Here is a 19,944-nt window from a genome sequence, read left to right as displayed (position 1 = left end):
AGAAAGGGAAAAGACAAAATTATGCCACCCAAGATATAATCAAATACACCTCTCAACACTCCACCTCAAGCTGATGTATACATATCATTAAGGGCCTGGCTAGCTAGAAATAAAATCAAATTGAGGGTAGTGCAGAGCTTTGGTTCACAAATCTACCAATTGATCATTAATCTTGACAAATGGTGTGTCTACTACTCCTCAAGTGTTGGCGCCAAACAATCAACCGGAAAGTGAAACTATAATCATTTCCAAGGAAGATTACAATCGTTTGATAGCTTCTGCTGTATCGTCTCATGCTTCCATTGCTACTTTTGCTTAGATGGTTCCACTTGCTTCCTTTTCACCTCATCTCCATGGATCATTGACTCCAGAGTAACTGATCACATGAAATGTACTTCAACCTGCCTCCTCTTCTTGATCCTCCTCCATTTTGTGTTTTGCTCTGTTGCCACAAGGACCAGCAGAGTTCAAGAGCTGTGGAGCTTGAAGCTATGCTGCCAACATCATCAGATTCTCCAAAGGTAGATCCTCCTCATCCGGGTACTCTTGTCCCTATTGATATGCCTGACCCTCTTAATATTGATCCACTTGCTATTGATGATCTTGATATTCCTATTGATAAGAGAAATGGTGTTAGATCTTGTACTACTAATCGTCCTATCTCTCATTTTGTGTTTTATGATTGTATTTCACCTTCATATCGTGTTTTTCTTTCCTCCATTGACAACATTTCTGTTCTTAAGAATGTGGCAGAAGCTTTATTGATACCTGAATGGACAAATGCAATGAAGGAAGAAATTAATGCCTTGCATAAGAATGACACTTGGAAGTTGGTAGATCTTCTTGAAGGAAAAGAATCAGTGGAATGTAAGTGAGTGTTCAAAGTGAAGTATAGGGTTGATGGTATAGTAGAAAGGTACAAAGTGAGACTGGTGGCAAAAGGGTTTACACAGGTGTGTGGAGTGGACTATGTGGAGACCTTTGCCCTTCCTTTCATTGGCAGCTAATCTTGACTGGGATCTTCACCAATTGGACATTAAAAATGCATTATTGAATTGTGATCTAGAGGAGGTATACAGGACTCAGCCTCTCAGTTTTTTGTGCCAAAGGTAGTGAGCAAAAGGTGTGCATGTTAAAAAATCATTATATGAGTTAAAGTAGTCACCTCAGGCTTGGTTTAGTAAGTTTCACTTGGTTGTACAACAGATGGGGTTTAAACAATGTTAGTCAGATCATACTCAATTTGAGGCGATGGGAAAATTGCAGCTCTAATAGTATATGTTAATGACATAGTGGTCACAGGGGATTGGAAAACTGAAATATAGAAGTTGAAGGAATACTTAACCACTCAATTTGGGGTGAAAGATTTGGGTCCCTTACATTATTTCCTTGGGATTGAAGTTGTTCACTCTCTAAAGGGCATCTTTATCTCTTAAAGGAAATATGTCCTAAATCTATTAGAAGACATAGGCAAGTTAGGAGTGAAACCAATTGATTCACACATTGGCCCTAATCGTTAGTCGGGTGATAGCTAGGGAGAGGCTATAAAAGACGTGAAGAAGTTCTAGAGACTTGTAGGGAGACTCTTATATCTATCCATGACCAGGCCCGGCATTTCTTATTCTGTGGGTGTCCTCAGTCAGTTCATGCATAACCCCAAGACACACTTTGAAGCTGCAGAAATGATTCTTAGATGCCTCAAGAAGTTCCAAGGGCTGGTTTGTTATTCTAGAAGCATGGGCATTTGAAAGTTGAAGTGTATATCGATACTGACTGGGCAAGGGCAATTGATGACAAAAAGTCTAACAATGGATATTGTACTTTTGTGGAAGGAAACTTAGTCACTTGGAGAAGTAAAATCAAAGTGTGGTGGCCAGGTCAGTGCTGAAGCATAGTATAGAGCTGTCACATGGAGTTGCTGAAATCGTGGATAAAGAACCTGTTAAGTGAATTGGGCTTTGCAGTTAACAGTCCTATGTCACTCAATTGTGACAACAAAGCTTCCATCAACATTATAGCTAATCTAGTCCTCCATGACAGGACAAAACATATTTAAGTGGACAAGCATTTTATTAGGAAGAAACTTGTTAGTGGAGAAGTGTGCACTCCCTATGTCATCTTAGAAGGACAACTTGCAGATATCTTCACAAGGGTCTACAGCACTTGCGGTGCAATGATTTATGTGACAAGTTGAGCATGATTGACATCTATGTCTCAACTTGAGGGGGAGTGTTAGAATAGCCAACTTTATGCACTGTAGGTGCTGCAAGGGAAAATATGTCTTTTTGATGTTTTTTAATTGTTGCCTATATATATTAATAAAATCTGGCCCCGCTGGATCCAATTGGAGATCTCAACTCTTCCTCTTCTCCTCTCCCTTCTCTCTTCTTCTTCCCTCTTTCTACTGTTTTTAGTGCTAATAGCAGTGTTATCATGTGCATAGCTAGGAGTAATACAGTAATTTTACTTGACATTATATTCTGTTTTTATTACTTACGATATGTCCCACTTGCATGAGTTATTCTTGATTCTGCTACCTATTTTGCATTTTCTCTCTTCCTTCTCCCTTCTCTCTCTCTCTCTTTTTTTTTCTAAGCATAAAACACACAAACAGAGAAATACAAAAATGGGTTCAGAACCTATACTTACCCAGGTTATGGTTGACCGTTCATCTAGTATAACTAAAGTAGTGCTTGGTTAGGCACATTATGTCACACAAGTTGTACCCGTACTAAAAGGTTTCCTTGAGCTACATCTAACTTTCCGATGTCTCCTGTGAACCTGGATTTATGAAGATGAAATTGAAGAATGTTGTCGGTTCAAGTAGATTGGGGCCACTTGCACCTTTGTGCATAATATGTATCAATTAAGGAGCCATGTTACTTGTATTTTATCAAGGTCATTCTTGTCCTAGAACAATGACTTGTTAATTGTTATTAATAATAAATTAACAAGAGTAGTGGAGGAAGGCCAAGCAGCCATTCTACCAATTTGCTTCTATTTATTCTATCTTCTTCTTCCTTCTCTAAGGTTTTCTTCCATTATTCATAAACAACCATTAGTCAGTAAACAAATAAATAGGTTCTGAATTTACCTGCATGTTGCCAATTAGAAGAGCAAACAGGATAAGTCCAAAAATAGCAAGTGCTATGGAAAAGATAACCTCTCCAGGATACGTACTGGTTTCTAGCCCCTGGCCAAGAGTACTGTTGAAAGTAAAAGAAATGTCAAGACTGTAAATCAAAGTATCAAACATATTGATCAGACTATGAACTTATTAGTTACTTAAATGTGAATGAACCGATGAAAGGAAAATTAAAAAAGAGAATACCACCACTTCAGTTGAACAATTTTAGACAAAAGAACAGTTTGTAAACCAGTTGGATCCTTATCCCAAGAAAATTGTTGGGATATATACATGTAATTATTGATTGAATAACAGGATAAGTATATCCGTAAATGTTTTCTATTGTAATGCTTATCAAGTATCAGTGTAATAGATGGGAATAGTAATACTGGAGTGAGTTGAGGACTATCTGGTTGGTTTGAGGATATTCATGCTGTAGTCAGATCCAACCTATCATTTAGCCATTTGGAACAAATATGGAGATGCAGACAGTATAACTTTCTTAAGCTACATGCATACTATATAACTTCAAGTCCATTCATTTGATTGTAAATTGCAAAAATATTGTAAACGACAAGAAAATATTGCTGCCTATCAATTGGGTGATTAACTTATACAAGAAAATATTGTAAACAATATTTTCTTGTTAGGCCCAGCAGCTGGCTGAGAAGACATCTTAGTTAATCCAACCCAACTGGAGCATACCGCAACCATATAGGTAGGGCCGTCAATGGCCTCTGAAGATCCAACACTCGATCTTGCATCCAACCCAATCACTTGAATTTGGATGTTAGAACCTACATCGTTTAGTAATTGGATATGATTCACATTTGATTTCATTCAATCCAATTAAAAGTCCTAGTCCATAATAGTTAATATAATAATGCATATGTATAGATGTTATAATATTCTATATTTTATACATTTTTCTATATAAATTAAGAATAATTAACTTATTTTTTCTTTATTTTATAATGATAATAAAGCAGAGTCAGATTAAATCCGAAATTCAGATTTCGATCAGATCATTAGATTCAGATGTAGCTAAATCCTTTGAAATCTGACCCATTTACAGCCTTACCTATAGAGGTTCATTTTAAATATAACAAACTTTTTTTTTTAATTATAAAGCATTTATATTAGCTCAAAATTTGTGCACAAGAAGTTTGTACATAACAAGGTTCAATGCATCCTACTGATACCTACACCCTTCCCAAAATATGACCCCTTGAATTGCATTTGTCTTATTATATGAAGGTTTGCTTAAACTATCTTTTAATTCCTAAACATCTTTTTTTAGTAATATATGCCTACGAAAATGTATTAATCATCTAAGCCCTAATTGTCTCAAGAAACTTAAAACCCTAAAATAGTGAAATGAAGGCTAAAACAAAAGTTTAGCTCAATAGCTCCATCCTTCCTCGGCTTAAGTGTAATGACTACTGGTGAGATTACAAGCTAGCAAGGATGAGAATGCACATTCTAGCCTGAGAGTGCCCGCTTTATGTAAAAAAATACCAAAGGTTAGGTCCATATCCAGTCTATCCCTCCCAATACCCCAAATAGTGAGCACCAACATTGGATAATTGCCCTTTTTATGTGGCTTCACATCTATGAAACAAAGCCAAAAAAGGGATACAAACAGGTCAGTTCTTCAAATCAATAGAGAAGGTACAGATCCACAAAGTTTTTTGTAGTTTGATATTCACAAATATATTGGCTTCTAAGATAGATCTTTTTTATCGGTCGAAAGATTGGTTGTCTCTATTGCAAATTTTTGGGTGTTCCTTTTTGAAATTCAGTCCCAAACTAGCTTCTGCTTTCATAATGTGGATTATGCTGTAGAGACTGAAAATCCAAGGTGATAAGTGTTAAACTGAACCTGGTTATTACATATTCCTACGTCAGAATCATGGAGGATGAATGTTTCTACTGTTTTTTGGAAATACTTTCTTTTCTATTGGTGTTCAATGGCAGCCTCCAACAGCTAGTTTGACTATGTTTGAGGCATCTTCCAATTCACCTCTAGCTAGGAGAAAGATTAAGTAGCATTGTCTTCAGGTGGCTGTTTTATGAAAACACTATGAGAGGAAATAAATGCAACAATTTTCTCAGAAAGGAAGTCCAGATTGAAACATCGATTAATCACTTTATATTGGATCAGCACCAGATATGTTTTTTTCCTTTTTTTTTCCCAGATCAACCACAAAAGCAGCTCCTCACCCTCCTTCCCAAAGTGTAGTTAAGATGAACTTTGGTAGCTGCTCCTTGGGAATTCGGAGCACTAGGGGTTATGATATGCATGCAATGATCCAAGGGAGAGATCTCTTGGTTTATCAGGAGCTATGTCATACTGAGGAGGTGTTATTCCTCCGTTGATGATGACTTTCAGGTTTTCCTTGGCTGTGTTGCTTGTTGTATTAGATGGATTTGTTATAAGGTCTGATCCATGCTTCTTTTTCTCTTTCTATATTTCCTGATTGTTTTTAAAGTGGGTAACATACCCAATTTTTTACCCCTTGTCAATGACAAGGTATGCTCATCCTTCGCCTAATAAAATTGGGTTGGTTAGTACTTAGTAGTGGGACCCTTCATTTTATTGGTACCTCTTGTGGAATGGTAAGAGAAATTAGTTGAGTTTGCCACATGAATTGAGTTGACAAAGAATAAATTTTCAAATCCTACTAACCTTCCCAGCAAACAGGCCTTATCCAACCCATTCCGAGCGTAAGTTATGCTAGGATCTAGACCAGGTCAGGCTTCTTCAGTTCTTCTAGAAGTTTGTCTTGATCTTTGGTCGGGCCCAGCCCCAGGCTAGGAACATAACTATTATGGTTGCGGATGTGCAAACTCAGAAACTAACCCAACCTGCCCATGTTATTAGACAGTTATGCCCTTAGCTCCAATCAGATTGATGTATCTTTTGACATTTATTGTAAAAGAATAAAATACATAATTGATTCATATCATTGTGGTGTGTTTTTGTGTAATACCTTTAAACTGGACACTTATGAGACTCGTGTTACTTTAGAATCTTCATAGCCATTGGATAGATCTGGGGAGATTTATCTTGCCAAGGCTAACACTCATGTGCCACCAAGTTGGTTGGGTGGCTTATCTCAACTGCCAGGGTGAGACCTGAGGTACATGTAGTGTGGGTTTTCTTGAAATCTTGAACCAGACCAAATTCCAGTATTGCTCTGGACCTTGGAGATTGATGGGCAAAACTAGAATGTTACACCTGACCCCTAGACTTGATAATGGTATTGCACTAGGTGTCGGATCGGGCTGTCTTTGATATGCCAATCAGTGAGATCCTTAGAGGGGTCAAAACCTGGGTATGTTGGGACAGTCAGAGAATTCGTCTGAGTGGGTGATCATAGTGACAGGATCAGCCCCTTTGTCGGACAAAGTGAATGATCGGGGATGCACTCTCTCTGATGGAAACCTAAAATGCCGGCAGTTGATTTCAACCGTTGAAATTTGTTTTTGCAAAATATATTTATATAGCGACGATATACTTATATATATTATGGTTTCAAAATGTTTGCAAAAGGTTTTAATTCCCAGGATCCATGTGAGTAAAGAGTGCAGCACTGTTCCTTGTAGCCAAGGGAGAGGTCATCTCTTGTCGGGCAGTGTTTGATCATTATGGGCTGAGAGGTTAAGTGTAAGATCACTGAGGGTAATACCTGATGGGCTAATCTTGCATCTGCCCATAATCCTTGGGTTTTCATAAGGTGGTTGGACCCAATGACCATTTAGTGTAAATGTTGGGCCCATTAAGAGCCCTTGGTGATGGACTCAGGGGTTCACTGTCTCCTATAATGAATTCGGCCAGGCCTTGTAACAAAGGCTGGGCTGAACCCATGTGACTGATGTGTAGATCAATGTTTGGGTCCCATGCCATACAAAGAGAGCCAACTAGGCAGCAGGTTAAGGGGTAAGTGAGCACATAAGCTTAATGGGCCTAAAGCCCAATTCGAACTGGGCTTAAATTAGTTGTTTAAAAGGAGGCAAGATCTGATTTATAATCTAATTAGGATTAGCCGAAAGGATAAGATAAGTCTTATCCATTTAAGAGTCCAGATCCAAATATCAGATTTAGATCAAGAAACTCTCTCTTAATTAGATTAGGAGGCTGATCCAAAGAAGACTATAAATAGGGGGCAAATTCCTCAGTTATACAACGCAACAACCTGTAGAATTCTCTCCTATCCTTGCCATCCCTACCCAGTTTGATTTCCTCTTGTGGAATTGATCAAGAGAGGTTCTAGATACTGTTTCTTGGTTGAAGAAACAATTTGAAGTCGTGATCACCAGCCCCTGTTCAATTCTTGCTAAAGAATCTTGGTTCTTGCTGAAGAGCCATCCTGCTGATTCTGCTTCATCATACACTGTGCCATCTTTAGTGGAAGCAGGATTTGGTCTTCTTCTTGGGTGTGAACACCTTCATTGGGAGTTACTGCTACTTCGTATTAGGTATATCCTTCTGCTCCCTTTTGGTTTCAGATCTAGTCCGGTTTTGCGTTCAAGATTGATCCTTGAAAATGCAGTTTTCTAAAATAGGGAATGCGATTCCCAGATGGGGGAGAGAAATTTTTGAAATTTCGCCCAACCTTCCTGTAGGGTTCGGCCATCCATATGATGGATCTCTCATCCCATCAGATGTTGCATCCATTGTAATAATAGGATGGTTATGACCATTCAATCAAACATTTTGGAAAAGAGCTAATTGTGATAAAAGCCTTGCAAGGGACAGACAGTTACCCCCAACCTCAGTTGTTCACACTAATCTTTGGCATATGCACTATCTTACATGGGAGCCATGTTTTGGCCTTAGATTACAATTATGCATCCTATGGTCCCAAAAACAATGTGCTCCCCTACTTCAAACTCATAAAATTGGACCCTTACATGTGCATCCTCTATAGCTGTGTAGACCCATGTAGTGGATAACTAACATGATTTTAAACAAAGAGATGAGGTTTCCGATTCAGACATGTCAGGCCCTTTGTTAAGAGCATGAGGGCATTTCTATCCCTTTGTGTCTTGTATTTGGGTGCCTATTCAAGGGCACCTTTGTAATTTTGTTTATGAAGAAGAAATGAAAAGTCTCTTGGTGTGAACAGTGCCACACCAAGCATTCTCGACACGATCAAGAAAACTCTTTTTTGTTGGTCGTGATTCACAAACAGATCTGCTGACGTCAGCATGCCGCCGGTTGACATCAGCAGTTCGTACAGTCGGTAGCATCTTCATAGGTTTTTGATGGTCACTGATTCTCCCTGATTTTAGGGGAATTTTGGTATAAGTTTCATGGTGGTTTGAAGTTGTTTTGGATTTTTCAGATGAAAATTGGCGAAAAATCCAGATCTGGAATTTAGGGCTTGCATGCTCGTATGGTGGATTGGTTACTACTGAAACCTCTTGTGTTTGAGTCGTGATAAACCCTTGGGACTGTAGGAAGTAGTCCTAAATTTTTTAGAGCCCTAAATTTTTTTTGGGAATTTTTTTCTTCCCATATTTTGCCTCTAGTACCTATTTTTCCAAGGTTTTTTGTTGTAACTCATGTCTAACCTGGAAAAGGTGTCTGGGAGTTTAGCTGTTGTTGGAAGACTGTGGTACTGGTGAGAATTTTTTTGCAAGGGGTTGTGATCAATGGACTCATACAAAGACGTTCGCATACCTACCTATGTTCTCCCAGGAAGCAATGACAATGCTAGAGGACAAATTACTACTGTAAAACTTGATGCGACAAATTTTCTTGAATGGTCTCAATCAGCCAAGCTTACAATTGGTGGAAGAGGTAAGCTTGGATTTATTACCAATAAGGAAGCTAAGCGGAAGCCTGAAGATCCACACTATTCCAAATGGGAGCAGGATAATTTGTTGGTTATGTCATGGCTTGTATGCTCTATGCAACCACACGTCACCCGTAACTATATGTTCCTTCCAACAGCTAAAGATATTTGGGACATACTAACTACAACTTAATCTCAAGCGAAAAACACTGCTAGAATCTATCGGTTGCAAAGAGAAGAATGTAATATGCGACAAAGGGGAGAAATCAGTGGCCATGTATTTCTCCTCCTTACAATCAATTTGGGAAGAAATTGACCATCTTGAGGCTTTGGAGTGGAAAGATCTTGTTGATGTTGAACAATACAGGAAGTACATTGAAAAAACTCGAGTTTTCGATTTTCTTGTTGGGCTGAATGCTGATTATGACTTCACTAGGCAACACATCCTTAGTGCTAATATTTTGTCACTCCCCATAGCATATTCTCTTGTACAGAATGAAGAGAGTAGGAGGAATGCTATAATGCAAGTGTCTGTAGGTGAGCACACTACTCTTGTGTCCACAAAGCCTAAGCAGAGTTTTGGTAAACACGAAGAGGTATTTTGTGAATACTATAAGAAGCCGAAGCATACCAAGGATAGATGCTGGAAACTAAATCCCCACCTGAAACCTGAGAAGCTTAAAACTGGAAAGAAAGTAAATGCTCATGTTGCTACTACAAGTCAAGATTCTCAGACTCACACGCTTGAGGGAAATCCTCCTACTCCGGCATCTACTCATGACACCTCTGATGTGATGGAAAAATTGAGAGGCATCTTACTCCATCTTGAAAAGAGTAGGTTGCCTACATCTACTGGTTCAAATGCTTCTTCTAGAGCCTTTGCAAAATCAGGTACTGCACTTGCGTGTCATGTCGCACCCTCTAGCTCTTGGACAATTGACACAGGAGCTAGTGATCATATGATTGGTATGCCTTCCTGCTTTACCACTTGAACTTTTTTTCAGGGAAAGGTACGATTACCGTTGCCAATGATCCCAAATCCCAATATTGGGTTTGGATGAAGTTAAATTTACCAATAGCCTTTCTTTGAACTCTGTACTCCATGTTCCACAATTGCATAGAAATCTCTTATCTGTTAGTTCTCTTACAAAGTCTCATAATTGCTCTGTAACCTTCTTTCCATCTCATTGTGTCTTTCAGGACCTGAGTACGGGGAACACGATCGGCAATGGACATGAAGCCGATGGAGTTTATCTTCTTGATTAGTTTCCAATGTTAGGGTTGATGTGTTAGTTTGTGTCTTGTCCTGATGAGAAACTAAGTAAATTGAAATTGTGGCATCATTGTCTTGGCATGTGTCTTTTGGTTTCTTGCAGTTTTTGTTTCCTAGTTTGCTTGAGTCCTTGTCTAGTTCTAGAACAACCTTTTTTGCAAGTAACAAAAGAAGTAATGTTGCTTTTCATTTAATACATACTGATGTTTACCTTATTGTATTCTATGTATGGGTGGCTACAAATATTTCATTTTCTTTGTTGATGACTACTTGCAGTATACTTGGTTGTATTGGATGAGGAGCTGAGATGAAGTTCCTTCAATTGTGAAAGGTTTCTTTAGTATGGTGGAGACACAGATCGAGAAGAAGATTAAGATTATTAGATCTGACAATGCCAAGGAGTACTTTGAGAAGCACTTACAAACCTTCCTTGAAGAAAAAGGAGTGATTCACCAAAGTTCTTGCCCTCATACTCCCCAACAAAATGGGGTATCAGAGAGGAAAAACAAACATGTGATTGAAGTTGCCAGAGGCTTGTTATTCCAGATGCATGTTCCAACTAGGTTTTGGGGGGATGTTGCTCAAACAGCTATATATCTTATTAACAGACTTCCCTCGCAGACCCTGCATCTCCAGTCTCCTCATCAACTTCTTTTTCTTGATGAGGATACATTCCATCTTCCTCCTAAGGTTTTTGGGTGTGTTTGCTTCGTCCATGACATGAGTCCTTCTAGGTTGAAATTTGATCCAAAGTCTATCAAGTGTGTCTTCTTGGGATATTCTTCAGTTCAAAAGAGGTATCATTGTTGTGACCCTTGTTCTGGAAAAAGGTAAGTGTCCAAAGATATCACATTCTTTGAGTCTACTCCCTTCTTCTCTATCTCTCATCCTTCTCTTTAGGGGGAGGATGTTAATGAAGATCGGACTCCCTTTTGTATGCCGATTCCTGCAATTGATGTTGTCAATCCTTCTCCTTCTCCTCCTCCTCCTCCCTATGGTTGTAGTAGTCCTCTCGTGCCTCCTCCTATTCCTCGGTCTTGACATCAATGGTTCGTCAGACGAAGAAAGAGGATACTCCAAAGGTTGAATCTCCATTAGAATTTGACCTCCTGGACTCAGGTAATTTGGATTCTGAACCTCTTTCTGTTTCCAATGCTTGTGTTGAATCTATTGTTGAGCCTCCTCTTGCAGATTCTGACCTCAACCTTCCTATTGCAATTTGTAAAGCAAGACGAACATGTGCTAAGTATCCTATCTCAAACTATGTCTCTTATGATACTTAGTCACCCTCTTATTGTGCCTATATCTGTTCTATTGCTTCTGTTTTTATCCCTTACAATGTTATTGAGGCAATGTAGTTTTCTCATTGGAAGGATGCTATGAACTAGGAAATGGAGGCACTCAAAAAAAAACCAGACATGGGAAATTGTTTCTCTTCCAGAAGGCAAAATTCCTATTGGATGCAAGTGGGTTTACACAGTGAAGCATAAAGCTGATGGCTCAATTGAAATGTACAAAGCTTGACTTGTGGCAAAAGGGTACACCCAGTCCTATGGCATTGATTACTAGGAAACATTTGCGTCAGTAGCCAAGATGAATTCAATCCGAGTTATCATGTTTCTTGCTACCCACTATTCTTGGCCCTTGTATCAAATGAATGTTAAGAATGCCTTCCTTAATGGAGACCTTCAGGAAGAAGTTTACATGGAACTTCCTCTAGGAGTGAACATCCCTAGGAGTGAAGGAAAGGTTTGTTGTTTGAAGAAATCCCTTTATGGCCTTAAATAGTTCCCTCAAGCTTGGTTTAACAGATTCAGGAAAGATGTCTTAAAAGTTTACTTCTCACAGTCACAAGTTGACCATACCCTATTTATTAGGAGAGCAAATGGAAAAATAACTATGTTTATTGTATATGTTGATGATATTGTTATCATAAGGGATGATACCTCTGGGATTGCTGAACTGAAGTCTTTCCTTGCCACTGAATTTGAAATTAAGGATCTTGGAAATCTCCGGTGTTTCCTAGGGATTGAGGTAGCAAGGTCAAAGAGGGGCATTTATATTTCTCAGAAGAAATATGTCCTTGATTTGCTTCGGGAGGTAGGAAAATTGGATTGTAAACCGGATGGAACTCCAATTGATCCCAATATAAGCTGGGAGTTGATGATGGAGATGTTCTTCTTCACTTGTTAGTCGCCTTCTCTACTTGTGTCTGACTAGACCAGATATATCATATGCTGTGAGTGTGGTCAGCCAATACATGCACAAGCCTAGATCATTTCATATGCAAGCAGTGAATAGAATACTTGCCTATTTGAAGGGATGTCCAAGAAAGGGGATATTGTATTCATACTGCTTCTTACTTCTGGCTTTTGTACTTTGGTGGGTGGTAATGTTGTATCTTGGAGAAGTAACAAGCAATTGGTTATGCTCAATCCAGTACAGAGGCAGAGCACAAAGCTATGGCACATGGAGTCTCAGAATTGTTGTGGTTGAAGAACTTGTTGACAGAAATGGTAGTGCAAATTGATACTCCAATGGTATTATATTGTGACAACCAAGCTGCCATAAGCATAGCCCACAACCCTATTCAACATAATCGTACAAAGCATATAGAAGTTGATCGACATTTCATTAGAGAAAGAGTTGCCAGTAGAGAGATTTGTCTACCTTATGTGAGGTCTGAAGACCAATTGGCTGATTGTCTTACTAAAGGTGTTCCCAAATCAAAGCTCGACAACAATTTGAACAAGCTGGGCATGATAAATATCTATGCTCAGCTTGAGGGGGAGTGTTAAGAGTGTGATGGCATTTCTGTCCTTTTGTGTTTTTGTATTTGGGTGCCCATTCAAGGGCACCTTTGTAATTTTGCTTATGAAGAAGAAATGAAAAGTCTCTTGGTGTGAACAGTGCCACAAAAAGCATTCTCGACACTTCTTCTTCTTCTTCAACATCTCTTCAACATGATTTTAAACAAAGAGATGAGGTTCCCGATTCAGACATGACAGGCCCTTAAAATCATGAAATGTAGATAATGCTATATAACAATATACCCATGTAAGTAGACATCCAAATATTTGTGTTTCTGCACTTCAGAAATTACCAAATATAAGAAAAGAATAAATGTCCCAGGTAACACCTAAACAGCAATGCTGTGCATTTACCTACTTGTAATTTTAGAAATAAATAAAGGTTTATAAGCCCAGAATGTCCAATTATGCATTCATTACATATTTGTGCAGGTGTCATGTCAACAACTAGCATCCCAGAAATCTATAGGAAAAACTCTACTATTGGCATAGACCAACCTTACATTCTACTGCAATGGTATCTTTGATCCTAATTAACCAAAAAGGTAATATAGAATTTTCTAATGGATAACACTCCTAAATATCCCAAAATTGAGTCTTGTAGAATAACAGAAAGAAATAAATGAACAAGAGGGTGAATTACCTCAAGTTTTGTAGACCCCACCACAAACAAAAGCAGAATTTGGTTGGGAAGTTCCTGGATGTGACAATACCAGAGGTCAAAGCCAGTGTATAGATTCCAAAGTTAAATGGTGGATCGTCACCTTCTGCAGAACAAGCTCTATTAAGAACATCTGTACTGATTTGTTGCCATTCACTGTAGCCTTGCATATGCCGGTTGCCACAATACAAGTAATTTGTGTTGCAAGTTACATTTCCAACTGTATTAGTAATACAAGCTTTATGCCAGCATGCATCATTGCGTTCAACAGCTAGCAAGTACCAAAAAGCTCCAACTATCTGTGGATATTACATCTAGTATAGGTCAGATGTGCTCCATAAAATTTAAGAGCATATTGACTGCAATTTAGCTCATTAGACCAAAAGGCAAGAGCGGATCCATGAAATTATATGATGAATGGCAAGTGCCTAGAGTTTAGCAACTTAACTCACAGGCAAAAAATTCAGTTGGTTAGTACTTCGGTGACAGGCTCATTCCTAGATTTGTTATTGTAGATACAAACCAAATTAGAGGACCCTAGAGATCATCTCTGAACTTACTAGTAGGAAATGCTGGTCATCTAAATATAAGAAACATGCCAGAAATATCATCTAGAGGCATATAACTCATGGGCCTCACACACCCCTCATATATAGAGACAAACAAAAAAAAGAAAAAGGAAAGAAAATAAAGGAAAGGAAAGGAAAGGAAAAGAAAAGAAAAGGAAGGGATAGAAAAAGAAAGAAAGTGAAGAAAAAAAGAGAAAAGAAAGAAAAGAAAAGGAAATGGAAGGAAATATTTTTATTAAAAATAAATAAAAATGAGATCCTCCTTCCTCTTCTTCCTCCTCCTCCTCATCTGAAGGAGGTTTGTGCCTCCTTGTGTTTGGGAGGCTTACATCTCTTACATTCTGAACTACGCCTCACACCTCTAGGTAGTGGAACGCCTCACATCATGCCTCTGTGTTTTAAAACATTGGTCTTAGATCTAACAAACTTGTAACAAGAATGGGGCATCAGCATCCTATTCTATATTTATATAAATATTAAAGGATAAAAAGACCAGAATGCTCTTAGATAAGAAAGAAGTGAGAATATGCTCAATACAATAGAGAAATATATAGGGGTGAGCATGGGTCAGCCCAGGCTGGGATTTGCACCTATGATAAGGGCTATGGCCTAGGTCTGGCCCAGGCTTAAATTTACTTTATACGTTATATAATATAGAATATTACATTTATATATATATATATATATATATATATATATATATTATAAATCTCACAGTATAATATTTATATATAAAATATATAATATGACATAAAAGAGCATATATACGTATATACTTTATGTATAAAATACATATATTTAGATATGCCGGGGTTGGGCAGGGCCTGAACAGAAAACCTAGACCCAAGCCTGGAATTTCTAGGTTAGGCTTGTGCAGGCTGGGCAGGGCCGGGCTGAAATGATCACCCCTAGAAATAAACCAAAATAACATGTCCACATTGAAACAATCCAAGACCAAAATATGCCAACTTACATGACTAGCAAGCATATACCACAGCAAATAGTATGCAGCACCAGCCCAGGCAGTTTCAGCAAAGACACCGGCAGTCCTTTTCAATTCTGCAGTCAAGGGTACCAGCCGGGTAAATCTGGGTATATATTGAAGCAACACAATGAAAAGCAATGCTTGTTTGGTACCCAGAACATCTGAACCTTTTGATCTTCGAAGAAACTTCCATACCACAATCTGCACATAACAAAAAAGTCATTAATCAAACTCACCCAACAATCTAAACATGAGAAACAGAAAATACCATTAAACCATTTAAATATTAAAGAGATAATGCAACATAACCTGTTTTTTTTTTTTTGAAAATTATCTCAAACATGGGATTCCTAAAAATTAAGGTACACCTAATACACTTTCCCCCCAAAAAATTAAGGATATTTAAATGGGGAGAACTTACAAAAAAGAAGTTAAGAGTAATTGTGACACAGCCCCTACTTGATTTAAGGAACTCTAAACAGAGTTTAACTTCTAAGAAAGAAATCGATCTCCAAGTTGTCATCAGATGGATGAAGGCCTTTCCTGGCAGTTCTTTTTTAGATAAATAGCATTTATATTTCATTAAAAGCAACTCCTAACTGCCAAAGAAAGTGGGCAGCAGAACAAAGGAGTATAAAGCTAAGTCATATAAGAACTAATAGTGTTACAAATTGATACCTATCCCTGGTAATACTTACTCCATATGATCCCTTATAGCCCCTGTTCTTGCTAAAAAATCAACGAAAGCATTAGCACTTCTAGGCACTCAGATGAATCAGCTATTCAGACTGCTACATAGGAATTTTGCCTAACTGAAGGTCTGAAACTCCAAGGAATCTCCTCTTGTTTTTTCATCCAGTGAATTATGGCTTATAGTAGTCACCCTCCACTTGAACATCTTGCATACCATTCATACTCATCATTCAAGGCCAGCATTTAGCTACAGAATTGCCTTGTTCAATTGAGCCAGAAAAGCTCAAAATATTTCTGTTATGATCTCTTATTGCACCCCAACTCCAGACTCCCCTGGATTATTTTCCACCCTATTAGAAGATCATTTAAGGTGAATCCTTTAAAGTCACCACTCACCAATTCAATGAGCAACCCTTACCATAATAAGATCAATCAACCTCTTGATCCTTAATGCTTTACCTTCAAAAGTTCTTGCATTTTGTTTTGTTTCACAAACTCCAAATCACTGTTGCCTGTGTACACTGCCATAAAAATTTCTGTCTTCAGGTTTTGCATGCCATTAAATTTGTATTGAACAGCTCCATAAGATCTGATTGGGAAACTCAGATGCCCCCTTCCATAGAGAATATGTGTTTCCAAAGCTGAGTAGCATAATGGAGATGCAAAAGATGGTTAGCGTTTTCCTCACTTCTCAAGCATAGAATACACACAAGGGGAGAGACATTGGCTTTTCCACTTTTTTTTGGAGCCTTTCACTAGTATTAATAATTTGATTACCAACTTCCCAACAGAACACCTTCACCTTGGGGGGATTGAACCACAAGAAAAGGCTTTGAGTAGAAATTGATTTACCTCAATAGGCCAGTGAATGGTTTGAAATAAAGAAGCACCTTTTCCTTTCCTCCCAGTTCATTGTCTTTGTTACAAGGTCAGATAATGCAATAGCAGATCATCTTGCTAAAGTGATAGCCATGTACGAAAATCTGTAAATGGTCACTCTTTGTAGCTTTTGGTTGGATATAGAGCAGGAAGATGCACCATCTAATGAAATGCTTTAATATCATTACCTATTAAATATACATGTTAACTGTTGACATTTGTTATTACTTAGGCCACAGGGACTTCTTTGTAATTTTTCCCTGCCAGTTCTGTTTTTAAGCTCTCATATTTTTCTGCTCTTGTTTCTCCCTTCACTTGCTGTTTTTCCTAGACTAAGACTCAAGAAACTCACCTGCGATTGGTCTAGGTGAAATGTTTTCTTTTTTCCTATTTTTCTTGGTTGTGTGCCAAGAAATAAAAGCTCTAAGGACAAGGTGCTGAATGCTGCGAGGGGATTTAACAGTTCCCAACGTCTGTATGTGGATTGTGTAATCCTTCGTGACCAGGTATGAGTAGTTGTAGGTCTGGTGAACCTCTTATGTGGATCATGTTATCCTCTGTGATCAGGTATGAGCAGTCGTAGGTATGGTGTGACCTGTTTTTTGGTGCGGCAGCAGTAGTATATTCTTTTTTGTGATCGTGGTGATCAAATAACCTAGAGTGGGGCTGGACTGTGGTCGTCGGACTTGTTTAGATTTGAAAAACAATTGCTGTCATTGGTTTAGTTGTGTTGCTTTGTGCTCAGATGGTGAAATAATTCCTGTGGACTTCAATTCTTGTTTTTCCTTAGTGCTGGCTTGTATTAAAAGTGACTTGTGTGACCCATCAACTGAGTTTGTGGCTGAATATGAATTTCTCTATGGACTTCAATTCTACAATTTTTGGTGTTTCCTCTAACCAAAATGGATTGAGTGGGGGTTGGATATGAATTTCTCTATGGTTGTAATTCCGTTTGATGGACTTAACTACCTTGAGTGGTGTAACAGAATTAAGCTTTACATTATTGCAGGGGGAAAATAGGTTATATCAATGGTAAGGGGAAAAATAGGTTATATCGAAGTGCTGAACATGACAAATGGAACCAAGAGAATCTACCTATTTGGAGCAGAAACACTATACAAAAACATACCAATTGCAAGCTGAATCATCTACTTGTAAGTAGGGGGAGAGGAGTCTCTTTGTGTATTGCTCAGATTTGACTTTGATTTGGAAGGAGTTGGATCATTATCAAAATGTGGATTGGAAATGTGATGAAGATGTAAAAGCTTATAAATCTCTTGTCTCCCAACAACAGGTATTTGTCTTGCTTTTGGGGTTGAACCCCATGTATAAATCAATCAAGGTACAAATTTTGGGAAGGATCTCCTTTCAGTCTAGGAGGTCAATGCTTTAGTACAATCTGAGGAGTGTAGGAGTGTTGAGAATATGCAATATGATGAAAGGGCTCGTTTGGGTTTTTATTTCCCCTTTGTATTTGGGTGCCCAAGTAAAGGAAAATTTGTATTTTCAGCAAAATTATAAAGGCTGTCTCTGGTGTGAACAGTAACCCAAGACACACCTTCATAACTCACTTCTTTTCCCTTTTTTCTCTTCCCTTCTCTTCTTCTTTCTTTCTTATTTTGGCTTCACCTTAAACAACTCCATGCAGCCACAAATGGCCCATAACTACATGTTCTTATCCACTGCTAGGATATTTGGGATAGGGTCACGGCTACCTATTCTCAAGCCAAAAACATTGTTAGGATTTGTGAATATTTGGGATAGGGTCACGGCTCCTCCTTACAGTCCGTGGGAAGAAATGGATCATTTGGAGGCCTTAGAGTGGGAAGATCTAGAAGATGGGGAGCAGTAGAGGAAATATGTTAAGAAAAATAGGGCTTTTGATTTCTTAACAGGGTTAAACCAATAGTAAGTCTATAATCATTGAGAGGTCTGTTGATATAATTTGTGAATATTGCAAGAAGCCCAGACATACTAAGAACAAATGTTGAAAGCGTCATTGTCACCTGAAACCTGAAAAGTTTTAGATAAGAAAGAAGGGCAATACACACTTGGTTGTAGTTGGTAATTGTTAGTGTCATGTAGGGGTATTTCTGTCTTTGTGCTTATGTTTAGGTGCTGATGTGTAAGTTTATGTTAGATCTAATATCCCTAATTTAAGTAGGGGCACATGTCACTTTTCCACAATATTTTAGTAATATAAAACAAATATGGCCAAATGGGAGGATTGACTTTTCTCTCATTCGAACCAGACCTTTTTCTCCTTGTCTTCTCTTCTACTCTTCTCCTTTTTCTCTCTCTCTTTCTCTCTTCTCTTTTTTCCTTGACTGTTATCAATCTAACAGGCAGGCCGAACTCTAATATGGTATCAGAGCAAAACTGAGCAAATCAGATCTGCCTAGAATTCTGTTCTCTGCGCACCCAGTCTAGGGTTTTCTCTTGCTTTCTTTGCCATCAGTTGGAGATAAGGGAAAAGGCTGAAAAGCAGTGATCGCCCTCTTCCCTTGGAGCTTTCTATGCCTCCAGTTGTGGTGTTTGTGGTCGGTTGCTGCAGTTTCTAAGAAGCCCTCCCCTAATCGATGAAGAAAAGAGGGCTGATTCGTGTGGTGCAGTGGGTGCCTTGTGTGGTCTGATTTTCGGGGGATCAGGTAAGAGGTTCTATGCATTTTCTTGGTGTGAATTAAATGATAAATCTGTTTCAGACTGTATGGTGGGATTTCTGATTGAAGTGTGCTAGGGTGTGTGCATTTTTCAGTGTGAATCGAAGGGGAAGTGTTCCTCAAACAGTGTGGTGAAGTTTCAGGTAGTTGTGAGGTAGGGTTTGTGGTGTAAAGAGTGCAGTTTACAGCAATAGTAAGTGTTGAAATCAGTGTGTAGTGTGGTCTAGTGTGCCGAATTCAGCAATACCAGAAGTCAGCAATGGGAGACAACAGTGATAGCACGACTAATGTGATGGTTCCTACTGACTACCTGAATGTTCAAATGACCTCCATTACGCTGAATGGAGAAAATTATATACCTTGGGCCAAATCTATAGAAGTCTTTCTTAAGGCAAAGAAGAAGGTGAAACACATAAGGGATGAAAAACCCTCCACAGATTCTCATGAGTATGATGATATGGAGCAAGCAGATGCACAGATTAT

At 38.5% G+C, this 19,944-nt stretch overlaps 1 protein-coding gene across 37 annotated transcripts in view; it reads right to left on the bottom strand.

Annotated features, from left to right (window-relative positions):
* The window catches only part of LOC148873551 (putative cyclic nucleotide-gated ion channel 5), a 124,917-nt gene that overhangs the window by 26,492 nt on the left and 78,481 nt on the right, over positions 1-19,944 (bottom strand). For 32 of the 37 annotated variants that reach the window (XM_088964112.1, XM_088964128.1, XM_088964095.1 and 29 more), the window contains 3 exons: positions 15,218-15,430; positions 13,658-13,974; positions 3,095-3,206 (listed from right to left, as the gene is read on the bottom strand). In XM_088964112.1, coding sequence (XP_088820238.1) covers positions 3,095-3,206; positions 13,658-13,974; positions 15,218-15,430 — 642 coding nt within the window. The remainder of the gene's footprint in view (positions 1-3,094; positions 3,207-13,657; positions 13,975-15,217; positions 15,431-19,944) is intronic. The other 5 variants (XM_088964107.1, XM_088964117.1, XM_088964123.1 and 2 more) reach the window with 2 other exon arrangements.

This window comes from Nelumbo lutea, chromosome 1, assembly GCF_056320005.1.
Source record: "Nelumbo lutea isolate HS-2025 chromosome 1, American lotus-T2T, whole genome shotgun sequence".
Taxonomy (NCBI): Eukaryota; Viridiplantae; Streptophyta; class Magnoliopsida; order Proteales; family Nelumbonaceae; genus Nelumbo; species Nelumbo lutea.
This window is presented reverse-complemented; position numbering and strand designations above follow the sequence as displayed.